General features: G+C 43.3%; 1 protein-coding gene and 1 long non-coding RNA gene across 8 annotated transcripts in view; one reads left to right on the top strand and one right to left on the bottom strand.

Annotated features, from left to right (window-relative positions):
* LOC137769412 (uncharacterized) lies at positions 1-27,422 on the bottom strand. Its single transcript, XR_011074968.1, has 2 exons — positions 27,321-27,422; positions 1-514 (listed from the first exon to the last, which is right to left on the bottom strand). It is a non-coding gene; the product is annotated as an uncharacterized lncRNA (long non-coding RNA).
* QKI (QKI, KH domain containing RNA binding) overlaps positions 26,804-27,422 on the top strand; it is a 140,071-nt gene continuing 139,452 nt past the window's right edge. For 4 of the 7 annotated variants that reach the window (XR_011074967.1, XM_068551260.1, XM_068551259.1 and 1 more), the window contains exon 1: positions 27,153-27,411. Coding sequence is in view for 6 of the 7 variants with exons in the window: in XM_068551260.1 (XP_068407361.1) it covers positions 27,270-27,411 (142 nt within the window). In the remaining variant the exon portion in view is untranslated. Of the gene's footprint in view, positions 27,412-27,422 lie in introns of all 7 variants that reach the window. The other 3 variants (XM_068551262.1, XM_068551266.1, XM_068551265.1) reach the window with 2 other exon arrangements.

Genomic DNA, 27,422 nt, shown 5'->3' with positions numbered 1-27,422 from the left:
TAAGTTAGTTTACCTTTTATTGCTATAGCACTTTCAACTTGGAAGGCACCTTTCAGTCTATTCTGGAATTTGTTCCTCGCGTCAGCCACAGAAGGCAGGCGTGGGTTTGACCGAGAGTTTCATCCTTTAGCCTAAGGTCCCCCTCACTGGGGAGTTGAGAAAGAAGGCTGACCCTCCGTGCTTTGGTGTGAGCACTTATTGCTTTGACTGCCTCTGGCCCTCCCTCATTTCCGGGGACACCCCTCTCTTCTTGGAGAAAACTGCTTCTCTCTCACTGCAACCATCTGCTTCCAGTAGGGACGAGACAATCAAGGACTTGCCCCCATCCAGGGCCCCTCACCCAACCTGAGCGCATGAGAGGCTTTTCCTGGGACTTTTCAACTGGCATCAGGCTTGGGGTGAGGAGGTGGGCAACTTTAGTCACGTTTTGTTTTTCTTCTTGTAGCAAAATTGTGAGATGTGGGATGCAGGAGTTGCTGGTGGCAGTGTGTCCAACCACGTGTAGGAAGTCTGTCTGAGAAAAGAAAAACAATATTCAGTGAGAAAAGAGAGAGTCTTGTTAGCATTCAGATTTCTGGTTCCAGTGGTTTTTGAGGCTCAGTGGCTTCTTTTCCATGGTTACTTGAGACTGTCAATAAACACTTTTTTTTTTTTCTTAAACTATTTCCAGTTGAATTTATGTTCCTTAAAAGACCAAAGGAGTCATAACTAATGTATCTGTCCACAGCATTACACTGCATGAGTTTGTTATAATCCACTCTCATATCTGAAGGAATAAGACTCAGTGAAGTTAAATAACTTATCCCAAATCTTACATTGAGGTGTTGACATAATTATGTCACTCCCCAGTATATGCTGTTAGGACCCTATACGTGTAATTAATAAAGTTTCACGTCCACCATCGCCTTTGTCTTCTATAACAAGCCCTTGAAATGGGTTGGACTTGGATAAGCATGGTGAGCCTTAATTGTGGATGAGAAAACTGAGGCTCGGAGACAGCAGGTGATTTCTCTCCTGTCAAGCGATCAGCAAGTGGTGGACCCGCGTCTTCTGACCTGACGTCCAGTGTTCCCTCCGACCACACCTCACGGCACATCCGCACATACATACAAACACACATGGACATGCATGCACACCCAGGCTCATTTCAATCAAAAATGAAAATCGAATTCAGCAAAATAACTGTTCTTCTTAGGAATATTTTTAAGTGTTTTAAGATATTGCTGCTCATAATTATTTGTACTTTTATTTCCTGCCAAAACGTTGGTTTAGGAACCACCTAACTCTTCTGCACATCTAACTGTGATAAAATATTTTCCATTATCTTGAGACTTGATAACATATAAATAGCTTGTACTTTGTCTCTTTTGGTTTTGATACCTAATGAAATGTGAAAAAGCAAGATGGCACATAACAGAAAAGCAGGGACTTCCCTGGTGGCGCAGTGGTTAAGAATCCGCCTGCCAAGGCAGGGGACACGGGTTTGATCCCTGGTCCAGGAGGATCCCACGTGCCGCGGAGCAACTAAGCCCGTGCGCCACAACTTCTGAGCCTGTGCTCTAGAGCTCGCGAGCCACAACTACGGAAGCCCGTGCACCACAACTACTGAAGCCTTTGTGCCTAGAGCTGGTGCTCCGCAACAAGAGAAGCCACTGCAGTGAGAAGCCCACGGACCGCAACGAAGAGTGGCTCCTGCTCGCCACAACTAGAGAAAGCCTGCACGCAGCAACAAAGACCCATCGCAGCCAAAAAATAAATAAATAAAAATAAATAAATTTATAAAAAAAAAAGAAAAGAAAAGCAAAAGATAACTAATTCAGAGATTAACTTTGGAAAAGCTCCAAAATTAGATCATGTAATTAGTTCACAGTTTAGAAGCCTTTGGTGGAATTAGATTTATTCAAAGAAATTCCATTCACATAGTTTAGGAAGACTGAATGATTTGGTAGGTGAATTCTGCTTAAAATTAAGGATTCATACGTCTTATTCCTCATTTTCTCTATATATCAACTGGTTTTAACAATCAAGAAAACCCAAGAACTGGCACTAAATTTTTCACTGGAAAAACTGATGGTGGACACAAAAACGGTAGAAAAAAGGCCACAACAAAGCTAAATCACAGCCACTCTTCAAAAGACATGAACATTCCATGAAGGCAAGTAGCCAAGGTTGGTAGGCTCCAAACTTGATCGCTTTGGTTGTCACATCTTTGTGCAACACTGTACAGGGGTGAAATGAGCAAAAGGCTAGATAGGACCACTGGTTTTTACGTTGTAGTTTTTTGTTGTTGCAGGAAATCTAACATACAGAACCGTCGAAGGTGAGATTGCCGTCATTGTAGGGGCCAGGGAAGGAGACACAGACGCCCAGGGCTCTGTCAGCCATTGGGCAAGACAAACTCTATGGGGCTTTCCCACTTGACGCATTTATTACTCAATATTAGCTGCATTTAACCATATGTTTAAATGTTGATTACAGTAATTTGATCATATCTTAAGACATTACTCAATGGAAATTCTTCCTTATATGATGAAAATTCAGACCTAAGATTCAACAATGTAGATAACAACTAATCAATATAAACAAACCATCCAATTGGGTAAGTCACCTAACCAAATGTTAAAAAGAAAATGTTTGGGTTTGTTTTTTTTTTCCCACTGAATTGACTGGTGTCTGTCTATATGGACAAAATAAAATGATTGTTTCATTGTGCAAATATTTCTCGGACAGTTTCCCCCCTGTTTACAAACCAGCTATTTTCAGACTAGTCAGTACATGTACACACTTTCAGAGAACAGAGGAAGACAGGTCAGGGAAGTTTTGAATTTGGCATTTAGCCAGAACACTTTTAAATTCAATTTGGATTTAGGCTCAGCTGTGAAGTGTGTGCCTCGGTGTAGGGCAGTAACAGTTTTAGATTGGAAAAATATCATGATGTGTAACAGCTGCCACTCCCAGCGCTTCCATGAAAACAGACTGGGCTGGTCTGCCAGTTCACATAATGTTTGAGAACTGTGTGCAAACATTCTGAAACGGGCAGTGTCTTTAAACTTTGCAATGAGTTGGGTGAAGGTTTCAAGGATCAAATATTTGAGAAACAAAAATCATATCATGAGATAAACCCTTGTGAAAAATGAGACTGAATGCAAAATTGTTGTTTTTAATATTTCAGCTCTGAGTTAAGACTTCATAGAGATATTTTCATTTATTCCTTGCTGTTTTAATACAAATTCAGATCAGTTCTGGTTTGAGAAAAGATGATGTTCTGCTATGCTTTTCTATTTGCATGAAACTCCATGGTAATGAAGTTGAACTAGAGAAAAACAGAGGTTGGATGAAAGAGGAGGTCTCCAAGGTTTTGAGAGTGTAAATGCTGAGTTGCCTATATTTTGTGCGTATTTAGTTGTGCTTTAAAAAAACAAATTAAAAATTATAAACTGTTTTCAAAATATATATATGTATATATGTGAATTAATAAAAAATTCAAATTTTGTCTATATTTCTCCAAACATGACCATTTCTCTGACATTTTGCATGTTTTACTCTGATGTCAGGAGAGGTAGTGTCTCAAGACTATTTGCACACAGGTTTTCCATCCTTCCTTGGGCCTGAGCATTTCTGTGACCTTGGAGTAGTTTCCATGAAGTTCCTGTCAATCAACAGACACCAAAGGACCTCCCTGACCAGGGACAAACTATTTTTCTTAACAGATTTTATTGCTGATTTCTTATTACATAATTCATTAATTTTATCATAGAAAATATAGCTCAGCAAAAATAATAAAGAAATTAATAATAACAAAATAAAAATTCTTTCTTCTTAATCTTCCACACTAGAAATAATATTACTTTATCTTTGCCCATTTACGATTATTTATACAAAATAAATTCCCAGAAATTATAGCCCAAAGGCAAACAAAATTCTAAATCTCTCGAATATCTATTATTAAATGGCCTTGCAGAAATCTTCTATCAATTTATAGTATTATCATTAGATTATGAGACTGTTTCCTCACTTTGATAACAGTGGCTTATATCATTAAGACATAGTTTTCAATTTTATAGCCAAAAAATAGTTTTTCTTTTCCTGGACAAACTTCTACACAGTACAGAGTTTGTCTTTGGCTTCCTCTACCCTGTTAGATGTTTCCTTTATGTGTTAGTGTCTCTGCCACTGCAAAAATGTATCTCTGTTTCCCAGGGAACCCTGTTCTAGAACATTCTAGTGTATTCTAGTGTGTTCCTCTACAGGACACTGTTGCAAGGGCCTGAACAATAATTTCAGTCAGGACTTAACAACTGATAGCATCCTGCCATAATACATACGTGTTTTTTAAAGGCTATAACCAATAGGAATTTTAAGAAGTAAAGTAGACTTGTGAGGAATGTATTTTTAGTCAAGGGAATCTTTCTTGGAGACCCTCAACTTACTGCAAGCAGCACATGGCCTTCTATGGTGGTTATATAAATGGCTGGCTCTCCTGTTTCCTGTCAAAGTGTTACTTAGATGCCAGTCTCAGCCTAGACCAGGTGCTGAGTGCCGGCGGGCTCCTTACACGAGGCCTCCCCAGAGCCTCCAGCAGCTTGAAGTATGGGCATTAGTTGGGCTTGAGCCACATACCATCAATAGGGGTAATAGTTCTGTATTTATTTATGCATAAATTGATGATGAAATTGATGTGTATGTTTAACTTTTTTGATCAAAGCCATGCAGCATTCATTTTAAAGCACTTACTGAATACTTACACTGCTTTCCTGAGCTTTATACAAAATGTCCTTCTGAAATACTTTCCAAGCAATGCTTTTTTTCCCCCAGGGGGAATTTGGAACAATTTTGTGAACTTTTCACTAAATTTTTCTTTAAAACCTAGATACAGTTTCTTTAAACTTAGATATTGCCAAGTGCCTATTCATTCAGACAAGTAAGTAATAAATGACTATGAAATAATGCTGAGCTAATGCAATTCCCTGTCTTTGCATCAGGTGAAAGACAGTTAACAATTTCTGTGTGAACATTTTGTCTTCGTTTATATGGATGAAACTGATTTAAAGACACTCTGGTTGTAAGTTAAGAATATGTAATGCTTAGATCATAACAATAGTTACATAAATAGACTACAGTCAATTATTATCTCGGCTTCTAATAACTAAGAATCAAGTAACTGGAGTTTTTTTTTTTTTTTTTTTTTTTGTATGGGAAATAGGAGACTATGTTCTGTAATTTACTCTAATGTGAAATAAACAGATAAATATTAACAATGAACAACTTATGTTCAGTGTCACAGAAAGGTGTAGGGAAGTCTCCTCTGTGTCGAAAGGGAAGTTGGAGATTCACGCTCCGCTCTCTGTCCCTTCGGCTAGAGCCGCAGTGAGGGCTGTGAGGGGCCTGAGGTGGGATTTCTCAACCTTTTTTATACCCTATGAACATAGGTGACAAGAGCCAGGCCAAGTATTTCTTGAATTTATCAAGAATTTTCAAAAATAGCAAACATGATCTGAATCTTTATGTATATTATGACTTACAAAGGAAAATAAATACCAGGTGAGGGGTAATATTCTTTAAAAAAGAAAAAAGTACACTTTTAAGCCTAATACCCTGATGTCGTGAGCAGGGCTTTGACCCACTGCTCTGGCATCCTGTGTTCACAGGAGAACAGAAAAGAAGAGGAGTAAAGGTTGGAAAGATGACCGTTTCTGGCAGTGTGATATTAAGGCCATTAATATGTCTGCATTTCAGTTCCAGTGTGCCCATATATTATCCTATCTATTAAAATATCATAAAGATTACCTATAATTAAAGATGATTTAGAGTCTAAGCCATAACTAGATATAATTTCATGCAAACACATTTAAGGTGAATTCCCTTTAAAGCGGACTTTAGCTAGCCTAATGAAAACATTATCTACCAGGCACTGAAAAGAGAAAAAAAAAAAAAAAAAGACACTATATATGGGCAATACAATAAAAACCGTGACAATCTTCTCATGGATTCATACCCAAATAATCTGTATTGAAGGAATAGGTATAGAGTACTGCCTAAAAGAAAATGTTGGCCAGTTCTTTGTTTTCTAATAAACGGTTTATTTCCAATATTGAAACTCTGTCCTTAATTTTCTTCATCGCTGGGAAGAGCCGGGCGAGCCCGTTCTCATTTTTCAATCATGTTTTATTTCACATTTGTACCGACTTGACACACGGTTACATTTGCAACTCCAGACAGCAAAGATGAAACTTTGTTCCTGCTTTTGTGTTGAGCTGTACAATTTATTTCTCTGGCAACAGATCTTAAATCTCTCTTCCTCCCCCTCTCTCTTTTTTTCCTTTTCATGGGAACTGTTTGGTGAGCGCCGACAAAGCGCTGTGTGTGTTTTTTTCCCCTTTGCCTGGTTTCTGTGTCGGTGTGTGCAGGCACGCATTCATTAACGTAATGCCTCAACATCCAACAAGAGCGCATCATAAACCCGGGAGAAAAAGCCTCATAAATATTTAGATGCTCCTTCTACCTTCCAAACGAGAGTGAAAAAGCGTATTTCGTGAGGAGTTGGTCTGGGTTAATCTGCATGTGAATCAAGAAGAGGGACAAAAGGATGAAAAGGTGATGGAAACTCGAATACAAACCCTCTGGTCTCCAGGGGGTCATTCATCTTGTTCGTGTCAATACCACGGCTGGGCTTGGCTTTTTTCTGCGCATGAGCAAACAGAGCAGTTTCCAAAGATCGCTGGCAACGGCTGTGTGTGCTTTGTTCTACCTTGTAGTTTTCTAAGGAACGACGTTGCTTTACGCTTTATATTTGACTGATTTCTTCATTCTTCTTAGTTGCTGCTATACATAGGAACGATGCATCTCTATTTAGTGATGTATACAAATATACAAGACAGGAAGTATGGACAAGATTTTTTTGTGTGGCGAAATATACATAAAGCTTACCATTGTAACCATTTTTAAGTGTACAAGCCAATGGCATTAACCACAATCACAGTGTTGTGTAACCGCCACCACTGTCTATTTCTAGAACTTTTTCAACACCCCAAACAGAAGTTCTGTACACATTAAACAACTCCAGACTCTCCCCTCCCCCAACATGCACAAGATTTTTTTTTTTTTTTTTAAACTCCATCCCTAAAGTCCCACCGTGGAGTTAGAACTCCTGGCACTTGATTTTGGAAGGACTGGGGTGTGCACAGCAAGGGAGAGTGAAGGAAGGTAGAGATAAAGAAGTGAGATAAAGCTGGAAAAGTCTTTTCTCTTAAGTGTGATTTCACTGAGCCACTGAACTGAAAGCCTGGGAAAGTCTATGGGGAAAGAAAACTTGGATGCCAAATGGCTAGTCTGGTTTTCACCAGAATGAAAGAAAATGATAGGGAAAAGTTTAGCAGCTTTTGAAAACTCTCCATTTTTATAAGGAATTGGTTTAAGTAAATTTTTCAAAATAAAATTCAAAGATAAAACCTCATACTACCTGATACTATTCAAGACAAAAAAGTGGATTTTATATTTTATGGAACTATTCCACCAAATATTGGGGAATGTGCTATACATGACCAGAATACTGAAGTGAAGGCTGGGAGGACAACCAAGTGTAAAAATTAATTTATATCGTTATTTCTCATTTTGCAAATCTCTGGGGTTGCAACTATGTTTCTTTAAATGAAAAACATATTTAGGTATTATTGGTCAAATTCCACTACAAGGCAACATATCATGCAGGAAATTTGCAATCCCAACCCCCAAATTCTCCACTTACTTTAAGAAATTTTTAATATAACTTCAGTGCAATTTAAAAAATACAGTATCTTGTAATAACATATAATGGAAAAGAATCTGAAAAAGAATATATGTGTGTGTGTGTGTGTGTGTGCGTGTGTGTATAAACTGAATCACTTTGCTGTACACCTGAAACTAACACACTGTAAATCAACTATACTTCACTTAAAAAAAAAACGTGCGCAGTCCTGTTGAGACCACATGTGAGTGACTAATCTTCTTTCCTCAGTGATGTCATGCCTGCTACTGTCACTGATTATTTAAGGAATTTTAATATTTGATATAATGTGAAGATAGGGTTATCAAGAGGACTTCAAGGCAGGTGTTGGGGGGCGGGGAGAGAGCATGTAGAGCCAGAGGCCCGAGGGAACTGGGGGAAGGGGCAAAGCTGGTAAATTGGGAACTCTCAGTCATTCTTACTATTTAATGGGAAAACGGTTTCTAATTAGCCTAACCAAAAAGGAGGTTCACTGACCAAGGTGATTGGGAAATATAAATCAGACATTAATGAATGCAGGAGCTCAAAGGATGTAGTAAGGAAGTATGCTGCCATCTTGGCTCTGCTCTCCTCTGTGCTGGCATCTTTGTTCTGTGAGCTCGTTCCGTGTAGCAATTACCACCCATGACCACTGCATCCCTAAAATATCTTCACCAACAACCCACCAAGGCTTCCCTGGTGGCGCAGTGGTTGTGAATCTGCCTGCCAATGCAGGGGACACGGGTTCGAGCCCTGGTCTGGGAAGATCCCACATGCCGCGGAACAACTAGGCCCGTGAGCCACAACTACTGAGCCTGCGCATCTGGAGCTTGTGCTCCGCAACAAGAGAGGCCGTGACAGTGAGAGGCCCGCGCACCGCGATGAAGAGTGGTCCCCGCTCGCCGCAACTAGAGAAAGCCCTCGCATAGAAACGAAGACTCAACACAGCCAAAATAAATAAATAAATAAATAGCGTTCCCTTTAAAAAAAATAATGAACTCAATTCCCTAGGAAAAAGACTGCACAGTGCCATTTCCGGAATAAATACATGCGATGATCTCTTTAAAAAAAAAAAAACAAAACAACCCACCAAGAAGACAGATCCTGTTTTCCTGAAGTTTCGGTGGTGGCAATGATTGATTAGCCTGCCTAGGGTCAGGTGGGTCTGTGGGAAGGGCGGGGAGTCCGGTGTGCCCTGCCCATGATGGCGGAGGTATTAAGCCACACCAAAATCACACTACATTTCCCACACAGTGAGAGGTTCTTTAGGGAAAGGAGGAGGGGGAAGGGGAAATATGCTGAGTAGACAACTATAGCTCCAACTGTTCACTACAAAATCGATCCTTCACTGAGCTCAGTGTATCTGAGTTGTACTGGTAAGGACTAGTTAGGCTGCTAGCCAAATGCATATTAATTTAAATACAATAAAACTGTTTCTTTTTTAGGTAACAGAATTGTGCAGGTGAAGAGGACTGTGGCACGGCCTTTCTCCAGGCAGTGCTTTTGGGACCCACATCCTCAAGTCTCCATTCCTGCGGCCCCAATGGGACAGGTGATGGTGCAGGACATCCCTCAGCTCACATTCCAGCCACCAGAACTCAGTCGTGTGGCCACACCTAACTTCAACAGTGGTGGGAAGTGTCGATTATCTGTGTGCCCAGGAAGAAGAGGAAATCATTTTGACGAACCGCTACTGATCTTTGCCTCATCAGTCACCAGCATCCTGCAAATGGGGTGCAAACCAGAGGCACTTGTAGGGGCCTCATAATAGCAGTTATTTCGTTCTTACTACGTGCTCGGGGTTGTTTCAAGGGCTTTGCATGTATCAACTCACACAGTCCCTCTCATCAACCTGAGAGTTGGGATGGATGAGAATCCTGTTTGGAAGATGAAGAAGCAGAGGCACAGAGAGCCTGCAAAACTAGAAACTGCTGGAGCCAAGATTTGATACAAACAGGTTAACGACCCAGGGGTGTTGGGGAGACTAACTGAGATGATGTTTGTAAAAGTCATGCCCCGCACACAGGAATCAATCAGTGGAAGTTGTGAGGCTCCAGAAGGCTCTTTCCTACTGAGTCCACAGGACCGCTGCGGGGGCCTGGATCCCTTCATTAAATCAGAGCAATTGTTGAACCAACCGAGCTCATGCCAGGGTGGGACCAGCCATCAAGGCTGCCTGCACACATCATCTTCCCAGCAGGACAGCCTTTCCCCAGGATCTGCACACCCTTCCCCTGTCCTTGGCCTCAGGCTGAGTTAGTAGCTCCCGGCTCGACATCCTGAAGGACTTCAAGCATAATCCCACTAAAAGCCCGTTACTTTGTAATTTTTAGTTTACCTAATCACTTTGCTACCGTGCAAACTTCTTGAATGCAGAGACAATCACTCACTTTGTCTCAGAGACAATGCCTCACATCAATGCATAGAACAGAGTAAGGTGCCTAAAAGTGGTAACTGGATATTGACAGTAATTCTAACGGCCAATGAGTATTGAGAAACTGCTATCTTCCGAGCATATTTTAAGGGCTTTATAATCATTGCCTCATTTTATCCTCACAGTAACACTCTAAAGTGGGTATTGTCAGTATCCCCATTATTCAGCAGAGGAGACTAAGCATTGCTGAGATCATGGTGTCTGCCCAGCATCACAGCAGAGTTGGAGCGTTCTATCACTGTATCACCTCACTGGGCCAGCTTTAATTTGGTGACGAAGAGACCCACAGCCTGCTCTATGCCAGAGTCATGGAGACACCTGGGAGAAGCAGAGAAGCAATTGAAGAAGGTCCGGCAGGGAGTCCGAGGTGTGAGGGACAGTAAGGACAGACGGCCAGGGCCTCAACCACAAGACGCTCCATTAGGGACCGTGGTGGCAAGTTGAAGGTCAGAACGAGCAGCCTCAAGCCCAGGAGAGAAGCCTTGCAGGGGAAGGAAGACAGGGCGCCTTTGTCAGGGGGTCAGCGATCAGGCCTGGCCTCCCCAAGCGCTAGGGCAGCACCTCCACAACACAGAAGGTGTCCGAAGGACCTGCACTTACCGGAGAGATTGATAAGAATATTCGGGAAATATTCCAAATGGCTGACCCAGGTCTCCGGTGAAATGTAAATGAGGTCAGGCTCTGAACCCCTGCTGGATTTTTCTGAGATTCTCTGGCAACCGGGTAATTTTCCCAATGTTTGTAATTTTTAAAAATGACCTTTTGATAACGAAAACTCCTTTGTCCTTTTCCTAATTTGTGTTTGTTTTGGACGCAGCGGGTTTGAGGAGAGGTTGAGGGCTGTGCTGTGCCGTGTGGCCCACGGGGGACAGAGCTGGTGGAGAACCACGGGAGGAGCTGGAAAGGAGAAGTGAGCGGCCTCAGCTCAGGGGCTTCCTCAGCTCAGAGGCGCAAGGGAGGGGGCTGGGGCTGAGGGGCTGGGGCCGGGCCGCTGGCTTGGGATGCAGGGGGACGGAGGGAGCTGACAGTTCTTTGGCTACTTCTAGAACTTAACTCTCAGACCCAAGAAGCATCTGTGTGTCACACCGAACTTCACGTTGGCATTAGGGGAAACCAGTGCACACAACCTCTTTAGTATAAGTGCAGTTTACATTAAATTAGGAAGGAAAGACTATAAGCTTTGCAAATCTCCTTTGTAAGGATTTCGGGATCAGAGACACCCAACAGCTGAAATCACCTGAGGCTTAGCATCGCAAAGGGGGAGCGCAGGCCCCTGAACTATTTGGTAGGAACTGTTGGGCCTTGGAAGCTTCTGGTTGCTGTGCAGATGAGGCACAGGTAGAACAAGGTGTGAGGTTTAATTAGCACGAAGATCTTCTCCCCAGATCCGAGGCTTCCTTTTGACTCTTAGGAGGGAAAACAGATAGTGAATGACAGACTGTTTTAGTCTTGTGAGGTTGGCCACGAATTTAATTAGATTCCAATAAGAAATGACAGGTCTGAGGACCCTTTCATTTTTTCTTCTCTGAAATGTTTTCTAGTATTTTCCTATGGTTAACATTACACGGAAACCAGGACCTTTCTTCAACAATGTAGATCTTGCCAACAATCTCAATAATAGCACAGAATCTGAAAGCCCTCTTGAGCCACCTCCAACCAGCCTGAACTTGAGGGTACAGGGGAAGAGCAGAGCCACGTACGCACTCTGGGGTTGAGAGACAGATGAGCTAAAGGTTGAGCTAGCAGGCGAGGAGTGGTACTTTTGTGTTTAGAACTTGAAAAATAAAACTTGAAAGACAGTAAGCTATTCAACTCACTTCCTAGCAAATTTGCCTTTTGGAAATTGTTTCCTTGTACTCTTTTCTTTCTTGTGCAATTCCCCTTTACTGCTTATCGAATGACATCGTTAATGAATGCTGTACAAGCAAAGCTGAGACTACTGAAGACTGTCAAATGAAGGATAAATGACAATGACAAGTCTTATGTTAAGTATTTTTTAAAAAAGCTATATTTGCTGGAAACCCAGCAAAGTTTCCCATCCAGAAAGTGCAATGATAGACATTAAGGACAAAGTTATGGGATATATGCATCATGGTGCTAATATGCATACATTATGTTATGATTAAAAAATTCCGTCACTTCGAACAAGCAAGTTTCAAGATTAAAGTAACTCATGGCACCTCCTAGACTTTGTGTGGAGAGGCTGTTGGGGTGATAGGAAGTGACCCTCTGACCAAGATGACAGAGAAAATGGGAGAAGGCAGAGGCAGAGAGGCAAGCTATTGAACTGGAGACTGAATGGGGGAGGGGAAACACCAGAGAGAGTGCCAAGACCTGAGCTCAGATTTGTGTCATTTGCACGACAGCTCAATGATATGGCCAAGATTTTGCTTTGGGAGAATCTGTCCTGAATATAGGTGACTTAAGTTTTTTGCTGTGGTCTACAGCATTACCCTCACTTAGTGCATAATTGTTGTATACAAGTTACAATAAGCCAGTTTTGTAAAAATAGATATCCAGAGGAAAATGCTTATCAAGCCCTTATAACGTCAGGGATCCAATTATAGTTCAGGTTGAATCACACCCCCTAGGAATCTACTGATAACTCTGGCCCTCTTGGTAACAAGAAAACATATGATGCAAATGTAAATTGTGTTCAACATTAGTATTACAATGGGTATGTGATTCACTGTGAAGCTAGACTCATAAAACTGTTTATTTGAAAGATTCTTTTTTCCTTTCAGCTGCCTTGATTTAATTGTGTGTCCTGGCCTTCACTCTGAAATGATGCGCTGAAAACCATTTGGCTACCTTGAAAACCTCTAAGAGAAAGCGTTGGTTCCATTGGTAAATTTTCTGGAGGCTATAAACACAGCCTGGGGCTGGGTGGTGGTGACAGATCCCAGGGCAGTGGTCTCAGAGATCTAGGCTTGCTGAAGCTGAGGCTTCTGGGGGTTCCCTTGGCGAGATCAAGTTCACCTCAAGGAAGGCCCTGGGAACCCAGAGTTGTCACTGTCTTCTAGTTGCTTCATATGTGATCTAATAAGCTGACTTGCAGGAGCCACTTGTGAGTATCCGAACACTGGACTCCTCCCACCCCACTTGGTGATTTTAAGTTCCTCAAAACATGAGCTATTTTTTCCCATGGTATCTGATTTAAAAAAAAAAAAAAAAGGTGGGGGGATGTTCATTGCTTTTCTTACCAATGTCTGCTGGGACATAAGAAAGCATGGTTTTAGAAGAAGATATAACAATTATAAATATATATGCACCCAGCATAGGAGCACCTCAATACATAAGGCAAATGCTAACAGCTCTAAAAGAGGAAATCGACAGTAACACAATAATAGTGGGGGACTTTCACACCTCACACCAATGGACAGATCATCCAAAATGAAAATAAATAAGGAAACAGAGGCTTTAAATGACACAACAGACCAGATAGATTTAATTGATATTTATAGGACATTCCATCCAAAAACAGCAGATTACACTTTCTTCTCAAGTGCACATGGAACATTCTCCAGGATAGATCACATCTTGGGTCACAAATCAAGCCTCAGTAAATTTAAGAAAATTGAAATCATATCAAGCATCTTTTCTGACCACAACACTATGAGATTAGAAATGAATTACATGGAAAAAAATATAAAAAACACAAACACATGGAGGCTAAACAATATGTTACTAAATAACCAAGAGATCACTGAAGAAATCAAAGAGGAAATCAAAAAATAGCTAGAGACAAATGACAATGAAAACATGATGATCCAAAACCTATGGGATGCAGCAAAAGCAGTTCTAACAGGGAAGTTTATAGCTATACAAGCCTACCTCAAGAAACAAGAAAAATCTCAAATAAACAATCTAACCTTACAACTAAAGGAACTAGAGAAAGAAGAATTAACAAAACCCAAAGTTAGCAGAAGGAAAGAAATCATAAAGATCAGAGCAGAAATAAATGAAATAGAAACAAAGAGAACAATAGCAAAGATCAATAAAACTAAAAGCTGGTTCTTTGAGAAGATAAACAAAATTGATAAACCATTAGCCACACTCATCAAGAAAAAGAGGGAGAGGACACAAATCAATAAAATTAGAAATGAAAAAGAGAAGTTACAACAGACACCACAGAAATACAAAGCATCATAAGACTCTACTACAAGCAACTCTATGCCAATAAAATGGACAACCTGGAAGAAATGGACAAATTCTTAGAAAGGTATAACCTTCCAAGACTGAACCAGGAAGAAATAGAAAATATGAACAGACCAATCACAAGTAATGAAATTGAAACTGTGACGAAAAATCTTCCAACAAACAAAAGTCCAGGACCAGATGGCTTCACAGGTGAATTCTATGAAACATTTAGAGAAGAGCTAACACCCATCCTTCTCAAACTCTTCCTTCTCAAAAAATGACAGAGGAAGGAACACTCCCAAACTCATTCTATGAGGCCACCATCACCCTGATACCGAAACCAGACAAAGATACGACAAAAAAAGAAAATTACAGACCAATATCACTGATGAATATAGATGAAAAATCCTCAACAAAATCCTAGCAAACAGAATCCAACAACACGTTAAAAGGATCATACACCACGATCAAGTGGGATTTATCCCAGGGATGCAAGGATTCTTCAATATACGCAAATCAATCAATGTGATACACCATATTAACAAATTGAAGAATAAAAACCATATGATCATCTCAATAGATGCAGAAAAAGCTTTTGACAAAATTCAACACCCATTTATGATAAAAACTCTCCAGAAAGTGGGCATAGAGGGAACCTACCTCAACATAATAAAGGCCATATACGACAAACCCACAGCAAACATCATTCTCAACGGTGAAAAACTGGAAGCATTTCCTCTAAGATCAGGAACGAGACAAGGATGTCCACTCTCACCACTATTATTCAACATAGTTTTGGAAGTCCTAGCCATGGCAATCAGAGAAGAAAAAGAAATAAAAGGAATACAAATTGGAAAAGAAGAAGTAAAACTGTCACTGTTTGCAGATGACATGATACTGTACATAGAGAATCCTAAAACTGACACCAGAAAACTACTAGAGCTAATTAATGAATTTGGTAAAGTTGCAGGATACAAAATTAATGCACAGAAATCTTTTGCATTCCTATACACTAATGATGAACAATCTGAAAGAGAAATTAAGGAAACACTCCCATTTACCATTGCAACAAAAAGAATAAAATACCTAGGAATAAACCTACCTAAGGAGACAAAAGACCTGTATGCAGAAAACTATAAGACACTGATGAAAGAAATTAAAGATGATACCAACAAATGGAGAGATATACCATGTTCTTGGATTAGAAGAATCAATATTGTGAAAATGACTATACTACCCAAAGCAATCTACAGATTCAATGCAATCCCTATCAAATTACCAATGGCATTTTTTACGGAACTAGAACAAAAAAATCTTAAAATTTGTATGGAGACACAAAAGACCCCGAATAGCCAAAGCAGTCTTGAGGGCAAAAAAACGGAGCTGGAGGAATCAGACTCCTTGACTTCAGCCTATACTACAAAGCTACAGTAATCAAGACAATATGGTGCTGGCACAAAAACAGAAATATAGATCAATGGAACAAGATAGAAAGCCCAGAGATAAACCCACGCACCTATGGTCAACTAATCTATGACAAAGGAGGCAAAGATATACAATGGAGAAAAGACAGTCTCTTCAATAAGTGGTGCTGGGTAAACTGGACAGCTACATGTAAAAGAATGAAATTAGAATACTCCCTAGCACCATACACAAAAATAAACTCAAAATGGATTAGAGACCTAAATGTAAGACCAGACACTATAAAACTCTTAGAGGAAAACATAGGAAGAACACTCTTTGACATAAATCACAGCAAGATCTTTTTTGACCCACCTCCTAGAGTAATGGAAATAAAAACAAAAATGAACATATGGGACCTAATGAAACTTCAAAGCTTTTGCACAGCAAAGGAAACCATAAACAAGACGAAAAGACAACCCTCAGAATGGGAGAAAATATTTGCAAACAAATCAACGGACAAAGGGTTAATCTCCAAAATATATAAACAGCTCATGCAGCTCAATATTAAAGAAGCAAACAACCCAATCCAAAAATGGGCAGAAGACCTAAATAGACATTTCTCCAAAGAAGACATACAGACGGCCCAGAAGCACATGAAAAGCTGCTCAACATCACTAATTATTAGAGAAATGCAAATCAAAACTACAATGAGGTATCACCTCACACCAGTTAGAATGGGCATCATCAGAAAATCTACAAACAACAAATGCTGGAGAGGGTGTGGAGAAAAGGGAAACCTCTTGCACTGTTTTTGGGAATGTAAATTGATACAGCCACTATGGAGAACAGTATGGAGGTTCCTTAAAAAACTAAAAATAGAATTACCATATGACCCAACAATCCCACTACTGGGCATATACCCAGAGAAAACCGTAATTCAAAAAGACACATGCACCCGAATGTTCATTGCAGCACTATTTACAATAGCCAGGTCATACAAGCAACCTAAATGCCCGTCGACAGACGAATGGATAAAGAAGTTGTGGTACATGTATACAATGGACTATTACTCAGTCATAGAAAGGAACGAAATTGAGTCATTTGTTGAGACGTGGATGGATCTAGAGACTGTCATACAGAGTGAAGTAAGTCAGAAAGAGAAAAACAAATATCCTATATTAACGCATGTATGTGGAACCTAGAAAAATGGTACAGATGAACCGGTTTGCAGGGCAGAAGTTGAGACACAGATGTAGAGAACACACGTATGGACACCAAGGGGGGAAAGCCACGGTGGGGCAGGGATGGTGGTGTGCTGAATTGGGCGATTGGGATCGACATGTATACACTGACGTGTATAAAACTGATGACTAATAAGAACCTGCTGTATAAAAAAATAAATACAATAAAATTCAAAAATTAAAAAAAAATTAATAAACTGCCAAAAATAAAAAGCATGGTTTTGCTGAGCAGGCAGGTGGGGCAGAGGCCCCTACTCCTTCACTCAGGTGTGCCTGCTGGTTGAACCGCCCATACCAGGGGTTGGAGAAAGCCCCTGACCTGGCATAACCCAGCCCAACAGTTGCCCAGACCTCACGCGTTAAACCCTGGGTCAGCCCTTAACTGTCAGTGTGAGAACGACGCAGGGAACCGTGGGAGCTCCTGCAGGTCTGGGAAGGCGGTGCCCGTCTGCCCCAGGCCTGGCCCCTCCAGAAGGCAGGATCTTCTCAGCTCCCTCCACTAACTGCCAGCTCAGGTGCTTATGAGACAGGGATGGGAGGGAGGCCGCCTCTCCTTTTCCGTGTTTGCCTCACTACTACAGAGCTGTTTCTACCGTCCGGCCGCTGAAAACTGGGTCTTGGAGAGCATGGAGGCCCCGCGCCAGCTTTGGATCAGCCGTTGCAGCTGACACCCCAGCCAGCCCGGGATCAAGGCTCCTTTTCATCAAGTTATTTGTCCTTTTACTTCCTTGTGTCAGCAGTCCTGGGAACAGGAAATGGTTTTGTGCAATAGGAAGTGGCAGGAAACTGATGACTAACTACTTTTGAGCTTTGTGGATACAATTTCAACGTAAAGAGAGATATTTACACACATTCCAAGACACACGTGCATTGATAAATGAGAGCTATATCCAGGCCTTACTCTTTTCAGTTTTTAAAATGATACTGTTTACTGACAGCTTACTGCGCTCCAGGGATTTTGCTAGGCACTTCATATTCATTCAGTCACATAATCGTGACCACACCCTTAGGTTGCATTGTCCCATTTTACAGCGGAGAAGAGAGAGTCAGAGGTAGTTTAAGTAGTTTCTGGTAACTGCCAGGTCTAGACTCTTGTGCTCAGCTGCCTCCTCTAAGGACCAGCAAACTCTTCAGGGTGAATGTTTTAGGGCTTGTTTCATTGCTTGGGGTTTAAAGATAATTCATCTACGTCACCTGTGAGAAAAGCATTCCTATGGCTTGGCAGGTCGTAACGTAGCTGGGCAAGGTACTATGATTTCATATCTTCACTGTGCGGAGGGAAATACTTCTCAGACCCCGTTGTCTGAGCCTAGAGATGAAAGGCCTCCTTCCCCCACTAGGCTCGGCGCTAGCAGCCCCGACAGCGAGATGGCCAGCCCCTCCCATCCCACTTGGTATCTGCTCTGTGCTCCAGACTGGTTGATTAAGTGAAAGTGTGCCTGCATGAAATCAGGCACCGGACCAACTGAAATGCTGAAACCTGAGGGAGAGGAGAAAGTCAGGTCTGGCTATTAGTCCCTAGAGGTAAAGGAACCTGGCGCAGAGAAGGGCCTGTTGCTTCTGCCCACCAGCAGCCAGGCCGCTGGAGAGGAGGTTGGTACTGGAGGGGGAGGCGGATTATTGCTGGCATGTCAGCTGATGGGACAGCTTACAAGACCGCCTCTGAACTCCGTGAGCCCAAAGCCTTTCTTCTCTTTCCTCATTTCACAAGTTACAGTTTAGTGTTCTTGATTCCCTCCTTATACTCTTCCTGCTCTTTTAATAGCTTTACCTGGACAGAGAGATGGCACTAGCAGGAGGAAAGCCCCATCCCACTGTCTGCCACAGTGCCAGCATGCAATTTCCCACTACTACTTAATTCCAGGCTCACACTATAAATGCAGGGCACCCGTTTTAGAACCACTGAACAAAAAGTGTTACTCATTTCACTATGCTACATTTTATTTCCACCTAAAAATGACGCTTACTGCCAACAGATATGGAGAAAATTTCAGTGTAATTAATGCCAGTTAATCAAGTTGGTGGCCCTTGAAGATCTATAAAAGGTAACTGTAACACATTTTTACAGATGGGCTTGGACAGAGTATTTAGGAAATAGTAAATGCTGGCATCATCAGTATGACCTGGACAGTTCAGCCAGGGAACGTGAATGGCTATATAGGACTGGGGAGAAAGCTGAGCAGGGGTACTTCTTCGGTGTGAAATATAAAGAGTTTACCATAGAGAGGATGATTAATTATTTTTCAGTTCTGGCAACAACCTGTTTATTAAAACATTATTTGGTGGAAAATAGAAAGTAAAACTGAAGACTTTAGTATTTCATTGTAACCTGGTAAACATGATTTTCATAAAGCTTCTTTCTAAATTTGGATATGTGCTCAAAGAACTTATACATATTTTAGACAAAAAATTATCCACTTTAGTTGCAGTTAGTAAAAACTAGTAAACTCAAGTTTAATGGACATGAAGATATGAAATAAACAACCTCCTAATATATAACTAAGCTGACACAAATAGAGGTTAATATTGAAAATGTTAACAACTGGTATGGCAGGTGCACAAATGACCCGAGAGCCTGCTGGCCGGGTGGGAGCAGGATGCCAGGTGCCATGCCTTTGGTTGCTGGGTCAGGGGATTCTTGGGGGCTCTGGAGAAAGGGCTGGGAGGTGTGGCTAAGAGCTAAGAGCTGTAACTATGCCCTAAGGGGTGTTGAGTAACAGTGCTGAGAATAATTGATTCTTTTTTTAGTGTATTTAAAAAAATTTGTTTTACTAATAATTGCTTTTACTCTTATATCTAAATAAATAATAAAGTTAAAGTGATTCTCATAAAATATCATTGCTATACAAGCCCCTTCAATATTAAATTAAGAGGTACTCATTTTCTGACCTGTTATAGATGCAGGGGACTATGGATGCTCTGGACCCAGTGCCCCAAATAGTGTGTTTGCTGCAGAGTGAGACCTGTCTCACACTCTAGGAACCACTGCGTCACACTGCAAAAGCTCTTCACACAGTGATAGACACTGAGGCCCCTCCCTCCACTCCTGTTTTCCCGGTCACTGAGGGCAAGGATTTTCAGATGCTACTATTTACTCAGGTAAGTATTCCAGGCTGTGAGGAGCTTACACAGCTGCTTGCCATCTCTAGAACCCAAATATGTCTGTGTTTCTTTCTTGTTTCTTTCATTCATTCAAACAAGTAATTATTGAAAGTAGATCACTTGTAAAGCATTTAAAGAGCAGAAAGAACAACAGGCCTGGATTCTACCCTCCAGGGATTTTTATGTTCTCCTAGTATAAGTTTTTCCACTAGGAACTCTAGATGCAATTTTTTAGTGCTCCAGTTTTATTGTGGTAATATGTTTTAAAAAAGGGAGATTTGGTTTTAACCCTTTAGAAATTTTAAAAATAAGATTTTCAGTCAAATGTATTATATTGTCTAAGGGAAACAAAAATTCATACATACAATTTTTTTAAATTAATTAATTAATTTATTTATGGCTGTGTTGGGTCTTCATTTCTGTGCGAGGGCTTTCTCTAGTTGCGGCAAGTGGGGGCCACTCTTCATCGCGGTGTGCGGGCTTCTCACTGTCGCGGCCTCTCCTGTTGCGGAGCACAGGCTCCAGACGTGCAGGCTCAGTAGTTGTGGCTCACGGGCTTAGTTGCTCCACGGCATGTGGGATCTTCCCAGACCAGGGCTCGAACCCGTGTCCCCTGCATTGGCAGGCAGATTCTCAACCACTGCGCCACCAGGGAAGCCCTACAATTTTTTTTATTTTAATAAGGAGTGCAAAATTGGACACCTACGATTTTAGAATACATTTCTTATTGCCATTGCATGACCACCCATCTGTACACAGGGTTATCCTAAGCACAGAAATTAAATTACAACCAAGTATTTGCGGATGTGGATGAAAACATTTTATTCAGAGTCACGGAATTTTAGAACTTCTAAAGACTTCCAAGATCACTCGATTCAAATCTCAGAGACTGAGCTCCTTACTCAGTGTCACACAGCTCCTTAGGCTACAACTAATAAAGCTTTTCTATACCCAGCACAGCATTCTTTTCTCTACATGACACCAGCAGTGTTTCAATTAGATATGAGAACTTAATGTTTGAAAAGATTCAACAACATCATTGGTTAGAATACTGAAAAAAGACAGACTCATAGATGACAGTATTTTAGCCATGAAAGGACACAGATCTCAGGGCACCCAAATTTAACTTACAGAGGGGCCAGCAGGGCTCCGTAAGTCATCCAGGACTTGGAAGGTCTGGTTTGAACGTTGTCCCCAGCATTTACTAGCTGTGTGACGAGTCATGTCATTCTGTTAACTCTCTGAGCCTTAGGTTCTTCGCTGTGAAATGGGAATAAAAATGAACTCAGAGCTGCAGTGTACTCAGTGAGATAGTAAATGAAGTGCTTGACAGTTCCTAGGGACTCGGTAAGCGTCAGTCCTCTGTCCCCCTGGTCCCACTGGGAACTTGGTTTAGAAAGCATGAATAGAGAGAAAATGCTGGAAAAACAGAACATTTAGGCTATCAGTTGAATTTCAGTAAAGGATAATGGCATTTGACTAAATGGCTGGGACATGGGTAGGCACTTCTCTTGCTCATAAATTGTTCACTCACATTAGTTATTTAAAACTAACGCATAGATTATGAATCAAACAGTATCTGTTTAATACGTCAAAAAAATCTAATCACAGATTCATCCTGAAGGAACCAGATCCTAAAGGAAAACAAACAACAAATGAACCCAATCCAGGGAAACACTATGGAAACTGTTTTGCAATCCTAAAACCATGAATGTCTGAAAGGTGATCAAAACAAAATGCATATTTACTTCAGTCTCATATTCCTATAATTAACGGACAATTTTTTTTAGTTAAAGTTTCTGTTTAAATAAGGAATGAAGATTGGATTACATGGCACAGGGGCCTGCATCCTGGCTGAGAATGTTTTTGCCTGTAAAGGTTCATTTAGGGTCAAATGAGTAGAAACCTGACCCCCTCGGTTAACATTTCACCCCAAGCAGTGGTTTAAACTCAATGTTAGTATTACATCTGCAACCATCATGTTAGTGGTTTAAAAAGGCAGCACAGTTACCATTAGATGCGAGCAGTGCCTTTCATTTTACAAATGCTGTATTTACACTGAGAGACATAGCCTCACGGAGGGGAATCCATGGTACTATTTTATTGATTCATTTCTTTGTATTAAAAACAATTCCCAAGGCTCTTCTCTATGAACACGTTAGCTTGACATTCAAGGCCAACCACAATCTGGCACCTCCTACTCTTTATGGAAACTCCTACCCTAAAGCTTATACTTTCCCACTTTCCAAGTTTCCCTTGGTGTCCTCCCTCAGCTCTGTTGCTCTTCCTCAAGCAGGAGAGCCGACCCAGCTCTCTGTGCAGCCTTGCTTTGCTTTCCAGGCCTGGAAGCTAGTGCTCATTTCCATTCTTAAGGTCTTTTGTCTTAAGCATCTACTTTTATTAGTTAACTTTTCATATGTATGTGATATTAACACCCAGCTTAGTCTGTACGTGCGTTAGGGTTAATGACAGGTATTTAGATATAACAGGGACTCAAATATTTGTTGATTAAAATAGTCACACTTAAAATGTGTCATTTTCAACCTTTTAACCAGTACCTGATAAGCCATCTCACCAACTGAAAAGGGTACTCAAGAAATCTTTTCAGACGATAAACAAACATTTACTTTACAAGGATAATGGGAAAGGCCCGTTCCCTTTCAGGAAAATCTAAGGATTAAGACTTTTAAAAAGAACATTTGGGACAAAAAGTCACCAAAGACTGATGCTTAAGTCCAAGAAATATTTCAGTTCCTGTAAGAACTCCATGGTGCTGAAAAAAAAAATGTTTGGAATACTGTAATTTTCTATTTTTAAATGTCAAGAATGGCAATAAACAAATGAAGCCAATCAAATTTAAGAGAACAAAGTGTATTTCCACTCGTGGTTAATTACTGATATTCGACGTGGGACCATTTTTAGTGTCAATATATTAGATGACAATTTCTCACAGTGAAAAAAGTTCTAAGGATCTTCAAATGGGAGCTAACCCATACATATATTGTAAGTTACTATGTAACTTACGAATACACTGTAACTTATGAATATCATAAAAATGACTTTTTTGTAATAATGTAAAGTCTTTCCACATTAATTTTTAGCTTTTTAAGCTCCTGGAAGGCAAGTGATGTATCCCAAGAATTTCTGTGTTCCTCACTGCACTTGTCCCTTGTTGGGTAATTAACGGTGTAATATATGCCTAAAATGCCCGAGGTAGGAGTTTGAGAGAGAAAAGGGAGAGATATTGTGGATACCTGCAGACAGGCGAGAAGCCTCGCCCTGTGCGGATCCAGTTCTGCCCTGTATGGGACCAGCTACTTACTATTCTTAAGCATCAGCCATCTCTCTTCTGAAATCTGGCTATTCATGCCCACCTCAAATGTTTGCTGTACGGATTAGAAGAAATAATGTAGGTAAGGGTTTTGCACAGTTCAAGTACTTAATGCTTTTTTTGGAACATAATTTTAACGTTCCTATATGTACCACGCACTCTTCTAGGTGTTGGGAATTCTAGATAGAACAAAATAAAGTCTTTGCTCTCATGGAGCTTACAGTGTAGGGGGAGGGGACAGACAAATTTACCCACAGGTAGAACATGTCAGGTGGAAATACAAGCTATGAAAAAAATTAAAAGGGGGGTGGGTAAGCAGATAGAATATGGAAGGTGTGTGTCTACGTACATGCTATTTTATACAGGGTGGTTAGGGAAGCCTTCTCTGATTAAGACCTGAGAAAGAGTGGGAGGGGGCTTGCAGATGTGTGGGAAAAACTCAGCAAGGAGAGGAAACACCAAGGCAAAGTCCTGGAATAGAAGGCCTGCTTGGCCTGTCTAAGGGAAGGGAACGGGGTGGGACGGGGGTGGGGTGGGGGGCAGGGTGGGAAGAGCCCAGGCTAAGGTCATTCAGGCAGCGTGGGCCAGAGCACCTGGGACCCACAGGCCTCTGTAAGATCTTTGGGTTTTTCATCTGTAGGGGCAAACCACTGAAGAACTGTGAGCAGAGAAGTAATCTATGTATATTTGAAAAGGCAAAAGATAGTAGCTATTATCAAATGCTGTAACCGTAAGGGATTTAATACATGGGAAATGAATAGTGTCTATCACTGTTCTTTAACTCTGACTTGGTTCACCTAGATTTTCAGAACCGGTGAGCCACATGAAACTGCAGTTTCTATGGGTCAAAAATGGTGGAACATCATAAGTTCCAACCTTACAGGATACGGTTAGTAAAGGGGCATAGAACACGGATTTTAGAATAAAATATAAGTGGATTTGAATCCCAGATCCAGGCCTCATGAGCTACAGTCTTGACAAGTTACTTAACCTCCTTCTCCTTGGGTTTCCCCTTATGTAAAATGGGGATAAAAGCATAAGGTTAAAGCCACAAGGTTGAACTAAAAATTAAATGAGATATACATGTAAAGCATTTAGCACAGGGCCTAGAAGCTTAATAAACAAGTGAACAGATTAAGAAGGGAAACTGAACATTTTACACTAGAGTCAAAATAATCACTTAGTACCAAACCCCTTTACAACTACCTATCATTTAGCCAGGTAGGGAGATAGCATACCTTACACTAGTTTTCGAAATGACAACAGCTTTTTGTTCAAATTACTATTCCCTGCATTTACAAAATTCACCCTTTAATAGATAATTAGGTGAATATTCTATAGCTCTGCTAACAGTGATGGATGTTGGTGAACTTAAAATATTTGAGTTAAATGTTTTTAACTTTGTCTAACAAAGCAATTCCATTTCCTCTATCAAAGCAGCTTAATTTTAAAAGCAAACTCACTTTCTGCTTTTTAAACGGATAGGCCAGTAGCTACTTGCCACTCAAAGGTTTTGTGTGAAATTCATTTCATAGTTTCAATACAAGTCAAACTTAGAAGTGTTCTTCAGAATTTGTTTGAAGCAAAATTTCCCCCCCCCCCCCGGCAAAAAACCCACTAAGTTCTCACTTAAGTTAAAACAGTTGACATGATTAAAGACATGAAATAGATATTTCAGTCACGTGTCACGCTTACAAGGGTCAGTTTGATGTTAAATAATTTTGTCTACATTATTCATTGAACATGTCATAAAGGGATTGCAATAAAATGCAGATACAGATTTGGTGGCTGACAACATTACATAAACAAAATTTTCTGAACTGCAACTGCATTGTTGCAGTTCAGAAAATTTTCCCAAACAAACCTAAATATTTGAAATCGATTGTATTGCATGAAAAACCTCGTGCCCAAGGTATGATTACTTCTGCAAGTTTGCAAATATGAGTGTTGACTTTCGCTTTTCCAACTAGGTGGATGCTCCTTGTTTCGTCTCTTTATCGCGGCTTCATTTTATTACTGGATACTGATGCCATCACGAAGCGCTACATCGCAAACAGCGTGCACGTTCCGCTCCCGACTTCGCCAGTGCTCACTCTTCACCGCAGCCTGGAAGAGCTGGATGCCGCAACGGAGCGGACCCGGGCCCGGAGCGCGCCCCCCAGCCCGGACCCACGACGCACGGCAACCGCCACAGCCACGCCGTCGGGGCGGCAAGGGGCGCCCACGCGAACCCGCTGCTCCTCTGGCTCCTTCCCGCCGCGTGGCTCTCGAGGCAGGAGGAGACCGCTGGGACAGCGGGGGTCGTCGTGCGGGCCCACCAACGACACAGCGGCAGTCGGAGCCCATCGTGAACACGTCCTGGGCAGGAGGACCCGGGGCCGCAGAAACGTTACAGCGCAGGGCCGAGAGCCAAGACCCCGCTACTTCCCGTCCCCCGGGGTCCGACGGCCCAGCCACCGCGCGCGGGGGTCCCCGCACCAGGACCCCTGCGCTCGGCCCGCCCCTCCCCCTCCCGGGGCCGCGCCCCCTCCCCGGCCCCGCCCCACGCAGGCGCGCGCAGGCCCCGCACCTCCCCGTCTGCTCCCGGAGCCCCGGCGGAGGCGGAGCGACCCTCGGAAGGGGCGTGGCCGCCGGCCTGCACGCACGCACGCGCTCTCGGGCCTTACGGCTACGTGTCGGCCACGTGACGCCCACCCCGAAAGTCCCCCGTGAAGCAACAGGACGTTAAAAAAATTTGTTTGGGTGGGGGCGGCGGGGAGAGTGGTGGAGAGGCTTTTAAAGAACTATAGTAACGGGGGAGAGCATAGGGCTGTGCGGCGGCGAGCGCAGCCCTGGCGCGCAGTAGCTCGTCCCGCTAGGAATCCCTCTCCCGTAACGCCACAGCCAGACCGCGCCCGCCACACGAGGCAGCCCGGCGGCGGGGAGCGAGAGGCGGCGCACCCCGCGCCCCCGCCCCAGTGGAAAGCACAGCCACCCGGCCCCCTCCCTCGTCCGTCGGCCCCGCACCGGCCCCTCCCTCCGCTCTCGCTCGCCCGGGGCGGCGACCCCGGCCCGGCGCCCAGGCCGGGCTCGCCGTGCGCCGCCTCCTTCACGCCGTCCGCCGCCGGCCCTTCAGGCCGCCCACCCCGCCGGAGGGAGACGGCGCGGCGGCGGCGGCTCCTGGGCCGGGGGGCTGCGCGGGGCGGCGGCGGCGGCGGCGGCGGCGGCGGGAGGAGGAGGAGCGCGCCGGCCGGGCTCAGCTAACGGCCGCCCTGCGTGGCCCCGCCTGCCGCCCGCCCCCCGCCCCCGGCCCTCCCCGCGCCACCGCCCCTCCCCCCGCGCCGCCGCCGCCGCTGGCAGCGCCGCCTGAACTGAGGCGAACTCCGCCGCCGAGTGAGTGAGGAGGAGGAGGAGGAGGAGGCGAGGAGGAGGAGGAGGAAGAGGAGGAGCGGAGTCAGAGCGCGGCGGCAGCGGCAGAGGCGGCCGCGGCGGAGACCAGCCCAGAGAGACCCCGAGCCCGCGGCAGAGGCGGCGGCTGAACGGGCGCGACCAGCTGAGCGAGAGGCGGCGGCCCGGCTCCTCTTCGTCCGGCGCCGAGCGGCCCGCGCCCGCACTCGGCCCGCGAAGACCCGCCTCCCGCCCGCCGGCCTCGTAAGGGACGCGCCGAGCCGGCGGCCGAGGAGCGGCGGCGGGTCGGGAGCGCGTCGGGCCGCGGGCGGAAAGTGCCTGCGGGGGCGGGGAGAGCGCGGCGAGCGCGCGGTCCGGCCGCCCCGGCGCCCGGCGCGGGAGCGGAGCGGAGCGGGACGCCGAGTCCGGAGCGGCCGGCGGCCGGGGCTCCCCGCCCCTCCCTCCTCTCCGGCGGCGGCGGCGGGCGGAGTGAGCTGCGGAGCCTGGAATATGGTCGGGGAAATGGAAACGAAGGAGAAGCCGAAGCCCACCCCAGATTACCTGATGCAGCTGATGAACGACAAGAAGCTCATGAGCAGCCTGCCCAACTTCTGCGGGATCTTCAACCACCTCGAGCGGCTGCTGGACGAAGGTGAGTCGCCC

Source organism: Eschrichtius robustus, chromosome 9 (assembly GCF_028021215.1).
Source record: "Eschrichtius robustus isolate mEscRob2 chromosome 9, mEscRob2.pri, whole genome shotgun sequence".
Classification (NCBI taxonomy): Eukaryota; Metazoa; Chordata; class Mammalia; order Artiodactyla; family Eschrichtiidae; genus Eschrichtius; species Eschrichtius robustus.
This window is presented reverse-complemented; position numbering and strand designations above follow the sequence as displayed.